This window comes from Aphelocoma coerulescens, chromosome 7, assembly GCF_041296385.1.
Source record: "Aphelocoma coerulescens isolate FSJ_1873_10779 chromosome 7, UR_Acoe_1.0, whole genome shotgun sequence".
NCBI lineage: Eukaryota > Metazoa > Chordata > Aves > Passeriformes > Corvidae > Aphelocoma > Aphelocoma coerulescens.
The window spans coordinates 13248655-13270858 of NC_091021.1; the positions used below are offsets into that span (position 1 = coordinate 13248655).

Consider the following 22204-nt stretch of genomic DNA (forward strand, 5'->3'; position numbering starts at 1 on the left):
CTGCTCCCGGGCACACGGAGCTCCCTCCTTCTGTGTGCGGAGCTGCCCTTGCTGCAAGTCTGCTCCGCTTCTCTGCCCCCCTTGTCCTCCTCTGCCTGCGGATCCCGGCCCTCCCGGGCCAGCCTGGTGGCCGTGCTGCCTCTGGTCGAGGGGAAGGGGTGCGCAGTGGGGTGGAAGAGTAACAGATTTGGCAAAACTGCGACCCTCCCTTTGCCCCCTCTCTTAGCAGTGCTGCACCGGGGGGGGGGGCAGGAGGGGAAGAATAGAAAGTAAGTCCGACCTTGGAGCTCAAGTTGTCCAGAGCTGGCTCAGACCTGAGGTATCTTGCTTTATGTGCTTGGCTGTTGCAGATCCCTCCACCCCAGAGCAGGACTGTGTGGCACGACTAGAGCTATTTGCTGGCTGGGGCTCAGCCCATATGCAGCAGGTCCAGCTCTCCTGGAAGTTAAAGCAGCGACCCAGAGAAGAGCCACACAAGAGAGCCAGTAAAGGCATTAATTGAAGTAGTTGGGCTGAGCTGCTCACTGCAGCTGAATTTACACAACTTTACCTAAAGAAGAGCTACCTTGGAGTGCTGTACACTCTTCAGCGGAGGGGGCGTGGTCTGGTTACGTTTTCTCTCCCAAGAAAAATAATGTGATCTACTGTTGTTGCGTTTTTGCTCTCTGAGGTTCTCAGCTGCAGCCCCTCTCCCTTGTGACTTCCGTGAAGCAGCTGAAAAATCTCTTGTGTGTCTTGGAGAAATGGGCAAAGCTGCTAGGGAAGTGAGAGGAAACCACTGATGAAAAGGCTGTCTCCTGTTACATGCAGATTGGAGAGAAAAGTCTGAGCACAACTCTGCCTGTGCTCCCTGTGCCTGCTGTGACCCCCTTGCATACAGAAACATATAACTCAAAGAGCTGGGGCTCTGCGATGATGCCGATAACCAGTGTTGGACAGAACTTGTTTAATGCCAGCTATTTGAAGCAATAGGCAGGTGAGACTGTTCTTTTTCCCTGACTCTGTAGTTTATAGGCCAAATCATGGAGCGCCTTGCTGCCTGTCTGAAGCCAGTGCAGCTGCACCAGTCCATACCAGCTGGGGAGCAACCTATTTGTTTTTCCAAGACTTTTCACGGGCAGCTCCCTTCTGTCTTTGTACCTGGAACCATAATCCCTTCTCCAGGAAGCAACTGTGCTTCAGTAGCATGAGGCTTATCTTCATTGCAGTCAGTGGGGCCACACTGGTTCACATCAGCTGGAAAGCTGGCTTGAGACACTGATTTCTCTGATCAATACCTTTATAATTTGCGTTCTTTCTATTCGTACAGTCCATATAAACGGAGGAGCAATTTCCTTTTCAAACCCTTGATCTTGTGGCATGCCTATGACAATTAATACTGCTTTTCTTTTCTCCTGATGCTTTATCTCCTGAATAAGGAATTCCTGTGAAAGTATATTTTGTGTAAGTAATGCTACTGTTTAACAAAAGTGCAAGGAACTTTTTGGGGATGAAAGAACACTGGCTAGAACCCTTGTAAATAGCTATACTGTAGGACTTTGGCCAATTTTCAAATGTTCCATTTATTTAACAAGAAGTGTGAGTTTGGGAATGAGGGGAGTAATGGTCACCAACTGCTGAGACAGACTTCAGGGTGAACTGAAGAGTGCAGTACCTTGCAAGGGGCCCTTGCAATGTGGTGGGGGAAGCCTCTCATATGTAGGATCTCCAACATTTCTTCTCTGTGCTATCAAATATAGGCTATTCCAGTAGACTTCCTTCTCCTGAGTTCTAGGGCTGAAATGATCCTTAAGGATCAGCTTTTGGTTTTATTCTTTTTAATGTCTGCTCTGGAGCTGATTCTGGACCCATGTGCAGCCTGGAGCCTCCTTGGCAAGTGAGTAACCAGCATGCTTCTCCTTGCCTCTGTGTTTGGGGATTGAACCTGGCAAAGGAAAGAAGGAAAGTGTGCAGATAAGACCTGGCTGTTGTGATGAAACCTGAAGGCAGCTCCTGGGTAGAAAAGGCTCTAGGGCTGCTTGTGTTCGTGGTTGTCCTGGCTGCAGGGGCCAGAGCAGAGCAAGACTAAAATGCCACAGAAGTGGGTTTTGCTGCTGTTTCTGGGTCTGTGGTGTGTTGTTCTAAGGACTGTGCCCTGCATTGTTAAGGGTAGAGCCAAATGGAAAGAAAAAGGTTAAAGTTTTCTTGTGAGTTGATAAGTTTCTGTCAACCTACAACCTTTGTGGATTCATTGTTAACAAGTGAGTTTGAGTCCCCTTCTGGGGTGCACTTTATCTGGTTTTGGATCAAGAACAACATTGGTTTCATTCCACTCAGAATCCTGGCAGACCCAAGGGAACTGAACCAGGGGCTCTCACAGAAATGGGAGTTGCTGCTCAAGGGAAATACTGCTACAGATAAAATAGTTGGCTCCACAAATACTTCCTGAGCCTACTATGCTCTGCTCCCTCTGAACCAGTGCACTTATATTCTATTTCTGGGAAAGAGGTTTTTGACAATTAGATTGATCACCTCAGCCTCCTAGTGGAGAAGAAACACCAGGATTGGTCATCTCATTCAATTCCACACACTCCCTCAGTAAAGCTTTCTGTGCCCTTCTTAAGCTATCAATAATCTTTCTTTAATTGCAGTGCATGATATATTCCCCAGGAAGCCAGTGCTCATATCTTATATGGGTCTCCATATCTTAGGAATTTAATTCGCATAAGGTGTAGGTCATATCCAGAGTCATTTGCATAAGGATTTTTTTATCAAGAAAAATTGATTATTTACTCATAGATGAGACAGGTTCCAGATCATGTAACACTACAGAAAGAATGCTATTTCTACCAGAAAAAAATAAAAATAAAATAAAGTAAAAGCTAAAATGATCAGGATATAGGAATAAGGGATAAGTAAGAAAAGTAGGAGGCCATTTCACTGGTATTTGCATTTGGAATAGAGCAAAGGTGTAAATAACTATACACAGAGTTGCTTCCTTCCTGCATTTGCTTCCAGCAAACCTTCTGATGTGGTTTAAAATTAACATTTAAGTTAATAGACAGTGGCTTATGGTTGCTTGAGCTAAGTAAGCATTTACACATAAAAAAAGACATTCAGCACTGAGACTGAGAGACAGCAATGTGTGATGGGATGCACAGCTTGCCTGTTACTTCCATAAGCAGACACACCTGAATGCAGTATTAGGCTTTTTTAAATGTCCCACATGATGAAAGAGACCTGTTTTAGACTTACTAAAAAAAAAATGCTTTACAGACATATTCTTAGCTGAAAGTTTGCATTTTGCTGAATTGGGTTCCGGATTATTCCAGCCTTGTGTGAAACCTGGGTAAGTGACAGCAAAGGCAAAACTTGTCATTCTCAGAAGGGGAGAAACCCAAAGGTCTGTTAGCTTTAAATTCATGGTACCTGGCAGAAGCTTGATTTCTCTTCAGAGTCTATAAAGGCAGAGTGTGGAATCCTACTCCCACTTTTAACTTTTCAGTTTCTTTTTTAACCAGGAGATTAAACTGCCCTTAAAATGGGCTCCCTGACAAACATACCTAAGAGCCTCTTGGAAATGAAATTAAATACTTGATCCAAAGTCCGTGGCTATATTTTATTCATTTTTAAAATGATATGTAGAGGGCTTTGAGTATCTAAACCTGTTTTTTTAAGCTTTTGATGTCAAGTTGGATTTGTTTTGGTGGATTGAATCCACACTCATAAATGAATTTGATGATCTCACACTGCTCTAAACAACTCTCTAGGTCTATTCTCTGGTGAGATGGCCGGCATGAAAGTCACTGGATGTGATGCAACACTTAAGCGTTTCTAAGCAGTGCAAAGGTGTAATTACTTAAACATAAAATTCTTCAGTGCTGTACACTATTGCTGATGACCTGAAACATTTCCATGGAGCTGGCAGGCAAGACATGGGACAGGCAGGTGACCAGTGTATTTCTGTGCCAGGAGCCCTGGCATGTCTCTGGTCTGTGCTGAGAAGTGGCCTTCTGCTAGAAGGGGTGAGGAACTGCAGCTCCCTATCAGAATAGACTTGTCTTTAATAATGTGTTCCTCTCTCTCTCCATGCCTACCAGCTGTTGTATGTGAGCAGCTCTGTCTCCAGGGCCATATTTGGAGTGTTTCCCCAAGAGAAAATTTAGATGCCATGTCAGAAGTGTGAACTGGCTTCATTGTTGAAGCCACTTATTTAAATTAATTTGTGGAAGAGGTAACAGTTCGTCTGGCAAATGTATTTAATACAAGCTTTGAAAAGACATGTGGAGCAGGTATTTTTACAAGTGCAAGCTAAACAACGTTGGTTAGAAAATTAATATATATTTTTGAAAACGTAATCTGGTGATATGTGACATATAAATGCAAATGACCTTTGTAAAGGATGTGACCACATCTCTCTAGACTAAAACATTCCAAGAAAATAAGAGAGAACCCCAAACTGATTAATACAGTACATCAAAAGTTAATTGTTCATGTCTTTTGGGCAAGTTGTCCCACATTAGCCATTCAGTTAGAGAGCTTTTGATTCATTTTAATGGCATTCTGGATATTTATAGCCAGACAACTATTAGTTTTTGAATTAAGGGATCCGTTGCCATTTGGGTACTGGATTGATATCAACATGTTCCAGAATAAAGTCATTGGTTCTTCTGATTCAGTCCTCCTGCTTCCTCATGTTGTCACAGATAATGAAGAAACCCTTCTCATCATCAGCACTCCAGGCAGACAGGAGAGTCACCCTGGGTATGTCACAGTTAAAAGAGCAGTTCAGTGAAACATGTTTTCATAAAACTGCCACTAACATCTAACAAAGCAAGGCTGTTATAGGATCAGTTTCTCCCAGGGAATTATGGCCAGATCTTCTGGGGGGAAAAAAGCACTGAGCTGAGTAGAACTGCAGTGTCAAGTCTCCTTGGACCTTTTCTTGCCCTGAGGGTTTCTTTCCTGCAGCTCTTGGGAGAAAAGGGTGTTTGAGCATGCTTGTCTCAGGGCAGCTCCTGGGCCAGCCAAGGCAGGGTGCTAGCCCTGCCACTGTCACACCCATGCCACGGCACAGACACTCCCCTGGCAGCCAGGACCCCATGCTGGCAGTCTGCACATTTCCACTTGAAGTTGTTCGGGAAAATAGTCTTCAAGAAGAAATTAGAGGGGGGGATAGCAAATTATTTTGGGCCAAGAAATATGTCACAGGAGATTCTGGAGCGTAATGAGGATATTCTGTCTTGTGTGAAAGGGATTGTGGGATCTTCAGCTCTCCTTGGTTACCTGCTCATTCTCAGACTGTTTGCTGGACTATCTGATTTACTCTGTTCTGCTACTAGTTCCTACTAGGGCTCTTTGGCACTTACAAAGTACTTGCAACTCTTCAAACCACAGATGTGAAGCCTTAAAAGCACACTACTGATGTTGTCGTAGGATAAAGTTGGGGTTTTTTTAATGTGCAAGGTCTGTCATGAATAATTTATTGGCAGAGAAATCTGCCTTCTTCAATTATTTTCCTGAATGAAGTAGTAGTACAAGCTCTGTCATTTAGAATACTTAGATGAGACAAAACCCTACATTATCAGTAAGGAACCATGGGATAGAGATAGAACATTGGGTTTTTTTAAAAAATTAAGTATATATTTTATTTATTTTTAGTAGTTCAGGCCACTCAGCCTTTGAAACTCCCATTTTTATTTCACTAATGTACCCTTTGAAACCTATTCTAAAGGGAATGCTACAAAGGTGCTACTAGAGTGGATTTCTATGTAGTAAGTTTATCTTTAATTTGGAGCTTCTGAAAAGACTATAGTTTGATTTAACAAGGTCCTTTTTTTCTTATCCTATTACTGATTAGGCAGAGCTAAAAAGCTGCATATTTAATGAAGATTATAATTTTTTTGAATACCCAGGGAGGGGGGTTGTCTCAAACTTATGGGCCAACCAGCTCTGCCTAAAACCACTGCTCCCTGGCCTAGATGCTAAAGGTCACCTTTGAGTATGACAGCTCCTGTCCTAGAGATCTTGTGTTTGAAGTGAAAAATGCCCAGCCAAATCAGAGGGAGGAAAACTGAAGTAAAAATGTAATGGGACCTGAATCTTTTATCTACCTGCCCAGCTCTCTGATCCAACAGCACACAGACAGGATTCTGCAATGTAAGGGAATTGTTTCTTTTTTTCTGCAAATGAGGCAATTTTCAGTCTTGTGTTCAGAACCTCGTCATTACACAAAGCAGAAGTTAAAATTTTTAATTTCCTGAAGCTTTTCAGTGAAACCTGGAGGGCACTAGAATAGTTTCTTGGAACTGCTTTCTCATTGCACAGAAATCCTGGTCAAGCATTCATCGTCTGTAAACTATGTTATTGTTAACAATATCTGTAAGAGTAACTTCATAATGGAGCAAGTCTTGAAATAGTAATACAGAGTTCAGATGTGCCTGAAAAGAAATAGGGAGAAATGATTGACTCCAAAGGAAACAGGCTTGCTTGTACACTTTGCATCCATCTGATTTCATTGTTGTGCCATCCTTAAAGCAGGGCATGTTGACAAGGGAAAAGGTCTGGGGAGGAAATGGGTGGTCAGAATATGTCAAATGCCAACATAAATATATGAATGGATTGTGGAGATTTAGATTGTGGTCCTTGTACTGACTTTTAAAAGTAACTTGAGCCTTCTCTTTGAAAGCACAGATTGAGACTGCTTAACAAAACTATGAGCACCGCAAGTTCTGTGTAGTCATTCTCTAATTATACAGTTATTAGTGTATTTTGAAGTAAACCAGACTGCTATAAATCATGTTTTGGGAAGAGGCCCTTGTTAGGGAGATAAACATCTCTGTTTACATAAGCTGAAGACACGAGTGGAAGCATCTTTGTGTGACTGCACTAAGGCTGAAAGTCAGGCTTTGCTATAGACAGGTGCAGCTTTGGGTGTCCTCAATGCTGCTGCCACACAGCTTGGCCCACTGACCAGTGGGAATCAGGGGTGTGTTGTGCCAGTAGGGTCTGGGCACTTCCTTCAGCTTGACAGTACAAGGTGCTGTTCAGCACAACTCCCATCACCTTTGTGCAAGGGTCCTTTGGACATTGTCAAAGCTGCAGGCTCACAGGAAAATCTGTTGGTGCTGCTGGTGCCATTTCCTTCTGAAACCCTCAGGTACAGAAACTTCTACCTCGGCTAGTCTGCAGCTCAGTAGCCAGGTGGGAGGGGAAGGAGAGGGTTGTTTCTCTGAGAAAATAACTCTGCTGTTACAAGTACTGTGAATTACTTGGTTGTGCTGAAGTTCCAAAGGGCATCCAGGTGCCCCATTACCTGGATTAGACACTAGGGATAGATCTGTTCAGTTTTCTGCAATACTAAATACTCCTTTCTTGGAACAGTAAAGCATTTATGTACTGATTAGGAGTGATTCACTGTGCTGTGAATCCATAGCATCCTGAGTGATGTGTATTGAGGAGTCCCCCCTGAAGAGCGGGTACATAGTAGATAATTAAAACCTCAACAGTTCAAAGACCCAATCTATGAAAAACTGTCCTGAATTAATATGGTCAGTGCTTATTCTATTTCAAGACAAGTCATAAATTTATATCTTGGATGTAAAGTGTGAGGGCAACATGCATAAGGATATTGATTCTTGTTTCCATTATACACAAAACGCTTTCAAAGGAGTCAAGTGGGGAAACTGGGAGCTGTCAGTTGTTAGCCTATGCTTCCTGCAATTTATATGGAAGTAAGTTTAGCACAGCTGTCATGAAGTCACCATTTAAAAATTTCTCTTAAGGTTTATGCAAATAGCACTAGGTTTAGACGTGTTTCATTCTTGAGAATAAACTGATCACCATCTCAGCTGGAGATAGGAAACCAGGCAAAAGTAGTTGCTTGTGTTGTTTTTTGGCTGGACACTGTCTGGGTTAGACTGCAGAGAAGCAGCGTGTGTTGTGTGGGGTCACTTCCTTTCCGCACTAGAGGCGACAGAGATGTTATAAACCACAGCCTGTTACCAGTGTGTGATGTAAGGAGCGCGTCATGCTCGTGCCTTTGTCACCAGTTAAAATACAGCTTTAATAACCAGCCCTTCTCTCTCAACCTCTTTGCATAGTGCAGATGCAAACGTTGCTTCACAGTCTCTGAAGCAAATTCAAAGCCTTTGTTTGTCAGATGGCTGAGGAAATCTGTGAGTATATGATATATAGTGGTGGAATGTTGTGCTTATGAAGTCTGACAACTGGACTTGGACTATGTAAAATGCATTTAAGTTCCTCCATGCTTTGAGTTACCAGCTTTGATGGGGAAATTCTTATACTGGCTCAGAAAGTGCCACTTTCTAAACACTAAAGCATGGCCCGTTACAGTGTTAGTGGTAAAGATGAGGGCTATCCCATGACTTATGACAAAGCTAAGCTTTTTTAGAAGAAAATTTTAATAAGATGAAATCAACTGACACTTGATTATGGGTGTTCTACAGATGAGAGCATTCAGAATTACACTGCCCCAGCAGTTTGTGGTTGTTCAGAAATAATGTTAAGTGCCTGGTGATGCTGATCTGATGTGGAGTCCTTGTACTTATCTAGGGGTTGCATCCCCTCTTGAGTTACATGTTCCCACTAAATAACTTATTCCACAAACCTACAAAAATGTGCTTGCTGAGTTGTGAACAATAAATCACTGAACTGAATTATAGCATGTGCAGCTTTAAGATGTTTTTGTGACCTTTTCCTTTCAATCGTACTGGTTTGAGCACCTCTACTACTAAAATTCTTAGTTACTTTTTTTTATTTAAGCTTTTCATGGGCACTTAATCTCTGTGATATTACTGATAGATGAGTCATGTTAAATTAACTTTTCAGCTCTCGTAGGTAGGAATCTATAGGCAGTGCATTTAGAACAAAAGGGGGTTTTGGGCTTGTACAATGTGGCTTGTTGTTGTGTTGATTTTGTTCATGATAGTAAGTGCCCAGCAAGATTGCGGTTCAGTGTTTCGAGCTGGAATTGTGAAAGTTTTTAAATACAATTCTAAGAACTTTTTCTCGTAAAATCAAAAGCCAGTGTGGATCTGTCTCTATATTGCTTTTCTATTCATATGCTGCAAAAGACTTAACTCCTATTTCAAGGAATCTGTCTATTCTAATTATAGCCAAAATGTTGCATGTTTATATTGAGTCTATAGATAAATCCTATATTCAAATGACAGGAAATAGAAGTGGATAATAGTGGATCCATCAATGAGTGTTCCCTCACTCTATAGCTCTAAATGAGAAGCATGCTTTCATATAGAACCTTGGGAGATACTAACACAAACGCGTATTTTGTTTTCCTATCTGGAGCTGGAGAAAGCAAAACAATATCAGTAGTTATCTGGTAACTGTGACATGCATGCATTTAATTTTCCCAGGCTGGCTTCACTAGAGCGAGTCTGGCAAAAAAAGAAAAGGGAAATTGAGTTTTATTCAGTATTCCATTAAAATGATGGCCATAGTATCTGCTTGTTACGGTATAATTATTTAAAGAATACTTCGAGGGCCTCATTTTGAACTTCTTGTAATTATGTAATTCCGATTTTTGAGCTGGAAAAGGCTTCCCTCAAGTAGCAAAAGCCTCCAGGTCTCACTGAACTCAGTGTAGCCAGCAGCTGGGACTGAAGCAGGCCCAGCACATCCTGGGTGCCAAGGCGCTGGTTCCATGCACGGCGGAAAGGCTGCGTGCAATGTCCTCCCACAGACAGAGCCTCACTGTGAGATTTGACACAGTTTGAGATCTTTGATAAAAGAAAACTCCATTCAATTTCCATTACTACAAAGGTGATGATTCCTTGATCACAGAAATTAATTTAAGCTGAGAGAATAAATAAGGAAAAATAAAGATTGAAAATTAAAAACTACTCCATTCCATGTTCATGATATTTTTAATACTCATCTTGCTAAGATGCAGAACAAGGACTATTGAATTTCCATTCATTAGCAGCCAACAGGATATGAATGAGTATTAACTTCAAACAAAAACTTGATTTATAACAACATCAAGTTGTGCACTTAAAAAAATAATTACAAATCATTTTTAAAAGGAAGAGTAACAGTGGAAGCAGTAATGAATATAAAACATGACTGATTAGGCTTAAAACATAACTTCAAGTATTCTACGGCATTTCCTCAGACATTTGTCTCATCTGTTTGTGCAATACCCATCTTTGCATAGTAAAGAAAAATTGGTTAGACTCCAGCCTTAACTAATCTGTTTCTTGAACATGCACCTATACAGCTGTTAATTTGCCTGGCAGACTTCTCTTTTAGGAGTATCAGATCAAATCAGTGAGATCATGCAGCAGACTGGAATGAGCTATACAGTTACCACAGTTTCTTGTTCAGCTGAATAGGTAAATAATGGAGCAAAGGTAGAGTGGATGAAATGGAGGCAGAGTCAACCTGGTCATCTTTTGGTGACGCTTTGTGATGAGCAAGTTACTGCTAAATGGATATGCACTTCCCAAAGCACAGCAAGGAGGATGTACAAAATCAACACCTGCCAGACCCAGTTTTTTAACTGTCTACCAGCACAGGAAGCACTTCAGCCTGTACCTACTCTGAGCTGTGTTGTCGCTTGTGTTGTGTACACACAGGGCAAGAAAGTGTGTTCTTCCCATACACACAATGGCTGAGGACTGGAGCATAAATTCAGTCAAGAAATCGTAACTCCTATGAAACTGCTGGTGTAAATAAAAAAGTTACTCCAGCACTGAACATATATACATAGTAGTTGGGGACCACTGTGGTCTGATTTAAAACATCACATCACACACTAACAATGTTGTTTGTGAAATGCTTCTCCAAGGTTTATTACACAGGTAGTTTATGTATATCCAGTTGACTTATTATAATTTTTTATACCACTGGTGTTTCTGTTGTGAGTTATGCTTGCTTTGGAAGCAGAACCTGAAAAAAGTTAGACAGTGTGTTGCCAATCAAAGCATTTTTAGAGAACCATAATACCATTGCAAGTATATTTGGTTTGTCATCAGAGAAATGTCACTAATTTAATTCTGCTTAAAGCCAAGCAGGAATTTTTCAGAATAAGGTTTATAATTTCCATTAATGTCAACTACCTGTGTGCAGCACCGTTAACTTATAATGTAGTAAGTGTAAATGTGATTGTTAAAGCTGATTGAAAATATCTAATAATAACTGTGAATCAAACCCCATATATTGAGACTATTGAATTGAACATTATACTAATAAGAAAAATAACTGAAATGAAGTCTTCTAACTCACAGGAAAACATCTGCAGCATTTTCATAATGTTTTGGCTCTTAAAGCTAACTTGGGAAATGGATTTCCTCTGAACAAAGATGCAGGAAATAGTGGAGTTGGGCTTCTGTTGTTATTAAACTACAAGTTCTAAATTAGATCCAAAATTACAAAAGTCTTTAATTCTGATTATCAGATGCAGCAATTAGTTTTCAGTTACTTCACTTACCAAATTTTTTAAAGTCAAGATTGAAAGGATGAGCCAGTCTGTACTTTAAGGGAGCCCTAAACTAGACCTCTTCACATCCTTTCCAAAGGCAGCTGCAGCCAGGCTAGCCTGGTTCTAGGGACACAGGACTGCTGCCCAGGACTACTCTGCAAAAATCTGTGTTTGTACAGAAGGTGTGTCTAAAAGTAATGACAACGCACCTGAAATTACATGGGATTTTGCACATATTGTGACGGTAACTGGCTATCATTAGCCAAGGATCAAAGTATTAATCTTGCCTTAAACTTTGAAAAGGGACATGCATCAAAGAGACGCAGGGAATGAGTCAAAAAGGTCAGTCACCTTTGCAAGCTGCTTCGAGTGGATGGGCAGAAGGCAAGAGAATAACTCATTCCAAGCTTTAACATTTTTTCAGTATTTTAAGGCTTAGTAAAGTTTTTATTTTACAGGATCTAGGCAGGAAAAAAGTAGCTATTCTTCAAAGAAAAAAGAGAGCTTGGCACTTCTGTGATTAGTTTGAGTGTGTGTTCTTATACTATATCATGGAAAATTCTATGTAACAGCCAAAAAAAGTAATTCAGACTTATAGTCAATACATAGATATGCATTTATACATTTTAATTGTTTTTGGTTTCAAGCATACAAACTTTAGATCACATCTGTTTGGTGTCAGAACTCCCTGCACCTGCATGCTGTTATCTGCCTTTTTTGAGCAAGCCCAGAACATCTGCTGTACAACATGCTACAGAAAAAAAGGGGAGGGGAAAAAAACCCAAAACCAAACCCAACATCAAAAATAGATTTACATAAAGAATAGAACCTTTTTATATGGAAATTCTTTTCTTTCATATATATATTTATATATAATCTGTGAAAATGATACATCAAAATCTTATTTCCATATTTACACTTTTTCCATGTTGGAAGAATTCCATCCATCATTCACTAGCTTCCATACCCAACAGGCTCCTGTCCAAGGTGGACAGTGAGCTCATGGAGCAGGGAACCCTCAAGTCCAGCAGCAGAATGTACCGCGTGGCTGGAAAAGCTATTGAAGCCTGGCACTGGCTTCCCAGTGGTTTGTATTTATTGGGCTGCAGATTCTGCTTGGGGTCAGCTTGCTAACTTGGTTGTTTGTAAGTGAGCCATGCAGGTTACCCTTTCAAAATTAGCTCCTCATGCCACTGGAGTTTGATAAGAAAAATGAAGTCATGCGAACTCAAGTGAAGTTAGAGTGCCAGCAGGCTGGGAAAGAATCTTTTGCGATTCCATTATTTTGGAACAGTTCTCTTATTGCACTTGGTCTGTGTGTGTCCTTCTTAGTTTGAGAAAAGGAAAAAAACACCTGATTTTTGAAGCAGTTTGCTTGTACCACTTGTCAGTTAATGTTAACAAGAGAAAGGTGAATAGAGGAAGTATTTCCAACTTATCTCCAAAAAGGACAGTGTTCTACCAACTCAAATCCCAACTTTGTGTTTATAGTTACTGTTCTCATGTTCTTCTGTACTGATTTAGTTCCTGTGTAGCTACAGCAAAGACATCATACCCAAAATCCAGTAGTGCAAGAAGCAGCTTTTTGAATGGCGTTTCTTCAGATAGGGCCTTGTTGAGTTGGATCGAACCTTCGTTTTTTGACATTTCTTCCAGGTTGCATCAAAAGGAGGTGGAAAGAGAAAAATGCAAGACATTAGTTAGATATAACAGGAACAAAGCCATTGCTAAGGTCATAGTAAAGTAAAAGGCTCACACTGACACAGCTTAACCAATAACTTTTTCAAGGGGTAACTATTTAAGGAATTTGGTTGCATGCTTTCTATAGCATGGTATCAAGTACTGGTTTCCTTACGGAGTTTAAGATCATGCTGGCATAGAGAAACCAATTATTTCTGTAGTACTTCAAGTGGTGCTCTAAATTTATAGAACCTTTCAGCTCCCAGTAACACATGTGTGCACTAGGCCAAGAATGCACACATTCACCTAAAGAGAATGAGTCATAGTGCCAGGAATGGCAACACTCAGCCCACAGAGGCTCGAGTTCTCAGAGCAAGTGCTCAGCTGTGGCTACACCAGAATTTAGTTTATGTAATCCAGTGTGACAAAAGTGTGTGTGCCTTTGTGAGCTCTTACCACACTATTGACCATAAGTGCTGTGAATCTTAGTAAGGTGCAAAAGACAGCTGAGACATTGCATTCGAAGGAGACTGGACAGCTTTGTAAATTGTGTGACTAGAACTGAATGTTAACAGTGGCAGCAAGCTGGTGACATCCAATCTCCTGCGATGTTTTTGTCCTATGTCAAACAGCAAGACATTAGGAAGCAACAACAAAAGTTGGGTGCAACCTCCCCAGTATCTGGCTTTATGTGGGGCATCAAGCAAGGGGCTCATGCATTTAGTTTTACCATTGGGCATACACACCACTACCACCACCAGACCAACATGCAAAAAATACAGAACAGGAATTCATATATTCCCTAAAGCTACAGACCAACCCCTGGATTTTCCACCTTCTGCAGCCCTGCTAACCTCTACCATGGCTAAAATATTTATAAATATTCTATACATAAGGTTTAACTGGTTGTTTGAGGCTAAGGCAAAGGCAACTTCTTTTTGAGAGGACTTCCAGAGGCTGGTAATTCTTGGTCATCCTTGATTTTGGTTTTTTCCTTGGATGCTTGTGATTGGATTTGTGTGAAATGAATGCTTAAGAATTGCTAGTTTCTGAAAGAAGATTACTCTATCGATCTTTCTATCTTTTCCCCTCCAGGATTACTGTACTACTGCTCCTTTGGAATGAGGCTGACATTACCTCAGTATCTCAATTCCTCTTCCTCTGAAGTACAGGTAAATTTGAGATGAGGAAATTAATTTTTCAGGCCAACTTGCAAAACTCCCTAATAGGAAGTATGAATATTACAGAACTTGGTTAAATGTGAGTTAAAGGCTGCTGTGCATCTGTTTGTCCTGCTGGTTTCAATGGGAAAAGGATACGTCTGCTTCTCTTCCCCCCACCTCCTCCTTTTAAATACTGTCTAGCATCCTGGAATTCAAGCACTACTGATGAACAACTAATTAGTCAGCCCTTTTAAATCAACAATGCAGATGAAAAATCCAGGTGACATAACTTGTCCTTCTACTATATAGGAAGTACCATATTCCAGTTTGCTTGAAGAGGACAAGTCCTTAAAACAGACTCTGAATTCCATTGTTAGCTTATTTTAATTAAAGAAATGGACTTTATAAAGTCTTAGAACATGGTACAGAGGACAGATGCTATGCTAGCTTCCCAGTACAATCTAACAACACTCTTTTGACTTTTATCTTATCTGTTCTTTTCTAACCTGATCTCCACTCGTATAGTGTTGCAGTACAAACCTCCTCGTGCATTCTGTGATCTATACAAACCATATATTTACTCATTTCCTAGTTTTATTCAGCAGAAATACAGCCTTTGAAGAACAAGATACTGACCAAACCACTGCCTTTCTTCACTTAGGATATTCTGCTAACAATGTTTTATGAGAAACATGTGAAGAACTAAAATAAGAGCCTGAAATACGGAACATGAGGTACAGTGTCAATAAGGAAACAGTACACACATGCAAAGCTTTAACAAGAGCTGCCACTTCTCTCTGCTGCCATGTAGCACTTCAGAGGTGGGCAGGGAGGTGTTACCCTGCAGGAATTGAAATTCTGTTCTGATTCCCTGACCTGCTTTAACATCTTCATCCTGAATTGCCAACCATTATAATACTAAAATGAAGACAATTAGTAGTCTAACTTAAATTGGCAAATTGAACAAGTCTCCCTCTTCCCCAAGAAAATTCCAATAAAGGAGAGTAGGTGACTAGCAGGTTCTGGATATTTCCACCATTTATAGCTATGAGTTATAGCAGTACAAGGTTCCTTCTGCTATGCTTCAGTTAAATGGTAAGGGGGTAGAAGTGTCCTCTATGAAAGGACACACAGGAGAATGATGCTGCTTCCTAGTCATTTGTTGGTTTATGTGGAAGATCTTAGAACATCAACTTCTTTGCATTTAAAGTTTTAATGCCTCTTTAAATAATGAGGGTCAGCCTTTCTGTCTGTAATCCGACCAGAAAAAGGAACAAGTATAGGTGATTTTTAATCAAAAAAGCACTCCATGCTACAGCACATCACTGCCTAACATGGTCATATTTACAAACAAAAAGTATTTCAGAAAATAAAAACTGGTTTCAAAAAGGGCTGGAGGTATTCAAGAAATACCTTGCTGCAATCTGCTGCAGTCCTTTTGTGCAACTAACTAGGAATGTGGTCATAGAGTACATTACTTGCAAATGTGTGCCCCTGTCTGTGATCATGCAAGTACAAAGCTTTATTGAAGTATTTACAGATTTTATGCAAACCCAGTTTTTAACCACTTCAACTAGCTAATGTTTTCATAGGCATTCCTAAAGCATGGTTCAAATGCTGAAGAAGAGCTTAAATAAATAAACTTTTGCTACAAAACTGATTAAAATTAACAAAATGAGGGACTAAAATAAGCAACTTAAAATAACACACTGACCTCCCATTTATTCCAGTAGTTTTGGAAAAAAGTGAGAAAATACCTCATGTTTGATTCTAGCTGCTGTTTGTGCAGTGATGACTGGATTTTGGTCCACAATTCATGCTTGATGGAAATGCTGCTAAGGGACCAAAACCTCCTTCCTCATGAAATTGCCACCAGCATTCCACTGCCTTATGTTGTGGAAACCTTTAGGGTCTAAATGCAACCACACAGACCAGTTCAACCTCAGCATCTGTTACAGCTGGGTAAGTCTTTGGTTCCTCCATTAATCTTCTATTAAAGAAACAGAAAACTCTTCAGCTCCTTAGCTAAGAACAATCACTGGAAATAGAATTGTGCCTACAACCAGTTCTTTGTCTGCCACTTTTGTATTCTGCTATAACAAGCAGCAGCTTTTCATGTGCATTTCCACATCACCTTTACTAGCATTACCTCTTAGCAGTGTTTTGTTACCAAAATTGCTGTTAAAGTCAGTAACAAAAGCATTAACTGATTTATATTACTGCACTAGCTTAGCAGAAGTGAGTGAATATGCTAGGGAAAAAGTGTAGGCCCCTGAGATACTCTAATGGTAAAAATATCCTTCCTTATTAAACACTTTATACTGAAACCTTGCACAGACTTGCTGCACCAAAATGAAGCTCTTACTGCTGTCTAAACACCAACAGCTTCCAAAGTACTATGAGAGGCTCAACTGAGTGAAATCTATGTCTTAACAAGGTTTCTACTCACAGCCTTTAAGCCACCTGAAATGTCTAATGAGATTCTATATCCTGTAAAATTGTCAGTTAACTTTTTTCTTTCCTATTCTGTATCCACATTAACTTGATTAAAAATTAACCTTGGATTCACTCTTGAAACTGGAAGTTGTTTGTTGAGCTGTTTTTACTTTGTTTCTCTGAACTTGCATCAAGCCTTCTTTTACACTTCCCCTCCAACCCCCACCCCCCACCTCAGTTCATGAACAAAGTTTGCTTAGTTGCAGCTTACGTTTGATATGGACTTGACACCACAGTACCGTATGTTCATATGAACATCTGATAACCTGTGAAACAGAAATCACATCTCCCAGTTTGTAAAGCATTAGCTACCTTCTCTCATAGTTGCAGAGACTAAATATATCACTTGCTTAAAAAAAGGAAAAGTTAAAGTCCCTTTATTATCCTCATCTGTCCCTCCAGATCTATCTGAAGCCAAGTATCAGGGGGTCTACATGTGCTAGCCCTCTTTGTCTTCAAGCTGAAAAGCCTCTTCTGTTCCCCTCTGGCCCCCAGAAGAAACATGCACTTCAAGCTGTGAGCTAGGCCAGGCCAGTGTATTTGAGGTTCTGCTACAGAATAAACAGTTGTATCTTGCTCTTGTGAGAGTAAGAGCTTCAGGAGGCATTTCCAATGCAGATCCTCTATAGGGATAACGAGCTTCTCCCTTTGGGCAAACAAATGACACCAAGGTGCAAAGCTGACCACTTGCAAGAGCAGTTTGAGAGGTGTGAAACGTGAAGAAGAAATAATCAATTACATCCTGTATTGTTTTAGACAGGGAGGAATTGTCCTACTGCTCTCTGTGCAGGTTCTCGAGCTCTGTGCCTGCTGGAAGCAGGGGCTGCAGTGCTCATGGCAAAGGGCAAAGGTAGCCAGAGCACAAGACAGCTTGAAAAGACTCAGAGGAAGAACTGACTACTTATTTTCTATTTTCATGACATGTATTTTGTTTTCAGCAAACTACCTTGTGCAATACAAACCTATCCTCTAGGGATACACACTCTGTTTCTGCAAAGTCTATGAATTGCTAATAATGGACATATGTCTCTTACAGTAGAAAACTCATCCAAAAGGGGTAAGCTGACTTTTTTTTCCCCCAACAGAATCTAGCTTGGTTAATTCCCATGGGCACTCACAATATCACTGTTTCTAATATTACTGTTTTAAATGTGTGTGCATTGTTGGTCTTAATAAACCAAAAATGTTAATAGAAATGTTAACGCAAGCCTTGCAGAAAATTTAGTTGTATTTATTTAAAAAACTAATTGCAGTGAAGTGCAGAGGGACATACCCCTCAGTTCTTCAACTAACTGGAATTATGGACTGTTGAAACACTAGTATTTACTTGTTTTGTTTGTGAATAAAAATTATTTTACTTTTTATAAATATGGAAAAGGTACAATGAAAAAGATAAAGGACTATATTAAAGCTACCTTGTTTAGAGCTGCCCTGTGATAACTTCTAAATACTGACCTAGGGGTATTTATTACCCAAATAAGTGGACTAAATTTATTTACCTAAGAAGTTCTAAGAGAAAACAAAACAAACCAATAACGCAACAAAAAAACCCAGGAAGGTAGGTCTATCCTCAGGAGCTGAAAGAGCTTATGAAGATCCTACACCCATGCTTAGAGATGGATGATTTGGTACATTTTGTATTTAATCTTTTCTTACTAAAGCAAATGAGGAGCAGTGACTCCCACAGCTGCTGCATGCAGTGCTGCAGCTCTTGCCAGCATTAAGTGGAAGAACAGGGAGTGTTAACTTCCCTCAGAACAAGCACTTAGAGAAAAATGAATGTGGCAGGTGGTGGGTCTTTCTGAGAACAGTGACAGGCACCGCAACAGGGAGTAATTGCCTTGTCCAGGAGAAAGGGCAAAGCCTCATTTGCTGCTTTCAGCAGGACTGAAAGAGATTTTGAAATATTTTGCTTCTATATGCATCTTTAATATTAAGGGCTGCTGAAACTTTGAAAATATAAGAGTATAAACCAGAAATAAAACATTTTCAGATGACCTTTGAAAGTAAATTACAAGATAAATATGACCTTATCACTAGATTCTACTTTGATAGGTGTCTTAATCACTTAGGGAATAATTTTTTTTCTTCTCAACTCTGACATGAAATATGAGTAGAGGCCATAGAAAATTTTCTTTGAATTATTATTGTTACTACTACTTATATATGCATTTTCTTTGAAGAATTATGGCTTATTGTTGTATCATGGCTTAACCTTGATTCATGTTATTGAAAAGAAACAACAACTTGAAATGCCATGAGAAATCACTTATACTTAATTACTTTCATGATCTGTAAGGTTATAAACACTGATTCTAACGGGTGATCCTTTTACCAAATACAGACCATGCATGGGGGCAGACTGGACACTACAAAAAGGGTAAGAATTAAGTACCTTTGTACAAGACTCTGCTTTAACAGTCCCAGGCAGAATGACTAATCTGTTAATCCTCATAGTTACAAGACACATCAAACTAGAACTGGGAGACAAATACTTTCATCTTTCAGGAAACAGCTCAAGATTTCAAAATGTTCTCTCTAAACCTGAATTTATTTTTTTTTTTACATTGTGTATCAATAAAAGAAATAATCAGTTAAAAGTTAGGTCTGCTATTCCCAAGTTGACTGTCAACACACTTGTGCCTGAAAACTACTCTGCTCCTTCCACCATTGACCATTTACATGACATCTCTCATTGTCAAAAAGTTGAGCAGTTTGAAAGTACTACTACATTCAAAATAAGACATGTATCTTTTGGGGGCTTTTTAACCAATGTAATCAGCTTCTGAGAACAATGCTACTGACTGGAAGAGGTGAAAAAAGACCTTGTTCCTTAAGCATTAGGTGGATTAATGAAAATAAAATTAATTCTTTTATTGTTATTCAACTTTGCACCCTGATAACATTTGCTATTTTCAAATCCATTCCCTCTGCTTGTTTATTGCATGTGTAATTTCTTTTCTTGTTTAAAGCAGTTTGTTAGAGTTTGAGGGGTTAACTTGGAACTCTTGTAGCAGGAACTCAAAATTTAGTGATGTAAGCAAGAAATAGAAATGCCAGAGCCACCGAGGAGAAGACATGCGGCATTGCTTACTTAAAGCCCCATCCTGTCCCCCCAAGGACAATAGCTGCTACCAGGATGGCACCAGCGATGGAGCCTATTATAAGATTGGTGGCACTAGGACCTGTGATAAAGGATTAGGGTAAGACAGACATAAAAACCAATGACTTTTTTCACATTATGTGAAGCATCTGAAGGGCAGTCAGACAATTCAGGGCATATAGACAGCGCACAAGGTGATGCCTCTAGACAGTCTCACCAAGCCCAACTTAATCTACTTTAACAACAGGAATGAACAAAGCTGTTGGTCTCTGCATTGTGCTGTGCTGACTTCTACCTTAGATAAAAACCTAGTTATTAGACAGTGAATTCCATTGTAACTTACTCCATTATCTGCTACATGAACAGTCAGCTGAGGACACTAAGATATTTGTGAATAATTCCTTAACTGAGAGGGAAAAGTATGAATGCTGTATGTTCTAAGACTACAGAAAATGAGAAAGAAATAAAAAATCAAAAAGCCCTTTTTTCATGGAGCTCCTGAAAGGTGGAGCTATTTTAATTTGAGCTGAGAGCATCTAGCACCACTTACTAATCAGAGTCCAGACTCCCTATAGTTACATCAATGCTAAATTTACAACTGTTTGACAAAAGAAATAATTATATAATAGGGAATAAAAGTTGAAATAAAAGTTTATTTCCACTAAGCTTTCCAAACATCAAAGCATCTCTTCATCACTCTCAAGAAGCTACTGAACAACAAAGTGGGAAAGGGTGGAGCAGAAAAAAAGAGCAACAAAAAGAAGCAGCACAAAATATGTTTGTGCAATTTTCTGAAGAGGGCAAGAGAACAACTCAATCAGATATTAATAATTGACTCTTAAGTGCTCTCTTTACACAGGACAGAGGGAAACTGACAATAGGCTTGAGTAACATTTGCTCTGTACAGAACTTACTCTTGCAGTCTTTGATATAAAATATTGCATCTGACCTCAAGGCAAGATGAAAGCAACTCAACAGTTCTTCTGCAGCATATCACACACTTTTTGTTTAAACATTTACATATTCAGGAATAGCCTTCAAAACCAGTTCTTGCCTCCTATCCCACTCTCCCCAAACCAACACTTCTACACAGCAATTGAAATTTTCCTAATTAATTGTTCTGAAACTGAATTTGGAAAACTGTCACACAGCTAACATAAGGAAGAAAGAGGAGCAGCCAGAGAGCAGCAAAGAGCAAGCAAGGGCAGCTGCAACAACTGGAAGTTTTAAGCTGTTAGGTTGGTATCACAAAACCTCCTGCCCAGCCCCACACACTACAATAAGCATTTGCCCTAAGTTTTAAAATTTACTGCAGCCATATGACTTTACTGCATCCACTACATGTTCCTCACATCAGTGCTTCTGGAGATTCTGATTAGCTAAAAGAAAACCAAGTTTTTAAAATTGCTTCCTGCAGTTCCTACACTAAGAGTATTCAGGAATACGAATAAAACACTTGGACTGAAAAAAATATAGTGAGCTTTACAGATGAACAGTGTACAAATTTGACAACAAAAATCAAAAGATAATTTGCACAGTTTGGAAGAATGTATCCTATTTGGACTTACCTTTAAGTCACACCTGACTCAAATTAACAGGCGTGAGCATGGTGGAGGGTAAGTGCCATCCCACAGGCATTGTGGTTCCAATTAAGGCTTGCTTGCAACAGCAGCCTAATGACTCTAATGAGCTACTATATCTGACTGAGATCTACAGCTTACGCTGGATTTCATCAAATGATCTCACAGAACAAAAGACTGAAAACACAGCAAGTAATTTATCTGTAATAAATTTCAGAAGCCTTGAAAAATTCTAAAGCCAATTTCTTTCTAGCCATAGAATGCCATCTTCCCACAAAAGAGGTACAATGATTAATTGATAGTAACGTAGTCATAAATTAGATAAAGATATGCCAAGTTACCACTTTTTACATTCCTCCTCTCACTATGTTCCCTGGTGGGAGATGTGTATCCATTTCATAGTGCACATCTAATCACTATATAACAGCAGGTTATTATTTCAATAAAGAAAAATCAGTATTGGTTTTATTTACTATAAATATTAAATGATTCAATCAGTTTAAACAGAAGATCATATACAAAACAATTAGGTTTGGTTAATAGAAAAGTATAAATATAAAAACCCCAAGCTGGTAGAATAGGTAATATGACTAAACAGCAACCACTTAATTTATGAGACTGGAGTACTCCAACAGTTGAATTCCAGTTTTAAAATACAGAGATCTGAGAGGATCATTGATAAATCATTTTAAGAAAAACTGTGCACATAAAAGTACTTAAAATGAGATTACTTTTATATGTT

The 22204-nt window shown here is 39.6% G+C and overlaps 2 protein-coding genes across 8 annotated transcripts in view; one reads left to right on the forward strand and one right to left on the reverse strand.

Annotated features, from left to right (window-relative positions):
* The window catches only part of DYTN (dystrotelin), a 46759-nt gene extending 29783 nt beyond the window's left edge, over positions 1 to 16976 (forward strand). Inside the window, exon 15 of the mRNA XM_069022224.1 lies at positions 14216 to 16976. The gene's annotated coding sequence lies outside the window, so the exon portion shown is untranslated. The remainder of the gene's footprint in view (positions 1 to 14215) is intronic.
* The window catches only part of ADAM23 (ADAM metallopeptidase domain 23), an 80443-nt gene continuing 58595 nt past the window's right edge, over positions 357 to 22204 (reverse strand). For 2 of the 7 annotated variants that reach the window (XM_069022216.1, XM_069022222.1), the window contains 2 exons: positions 12996 to 13089; positions 357 to 4739 (listed from right to left, as the gene is read on the reverse strand). In XM_069022216.1, the coding sequence (XP_068878317.1) occupies positions 4655 to 4739; positions 12996 to 13089 (179 nt within the window). In that variant the 3' untranslated portion in view covers positions 357 to 4654. The other 5 variants (XM_069022220.1, XM_069022223.1, XM_069022218.1 and 2 more) reach the window with 5 other exon arrangements.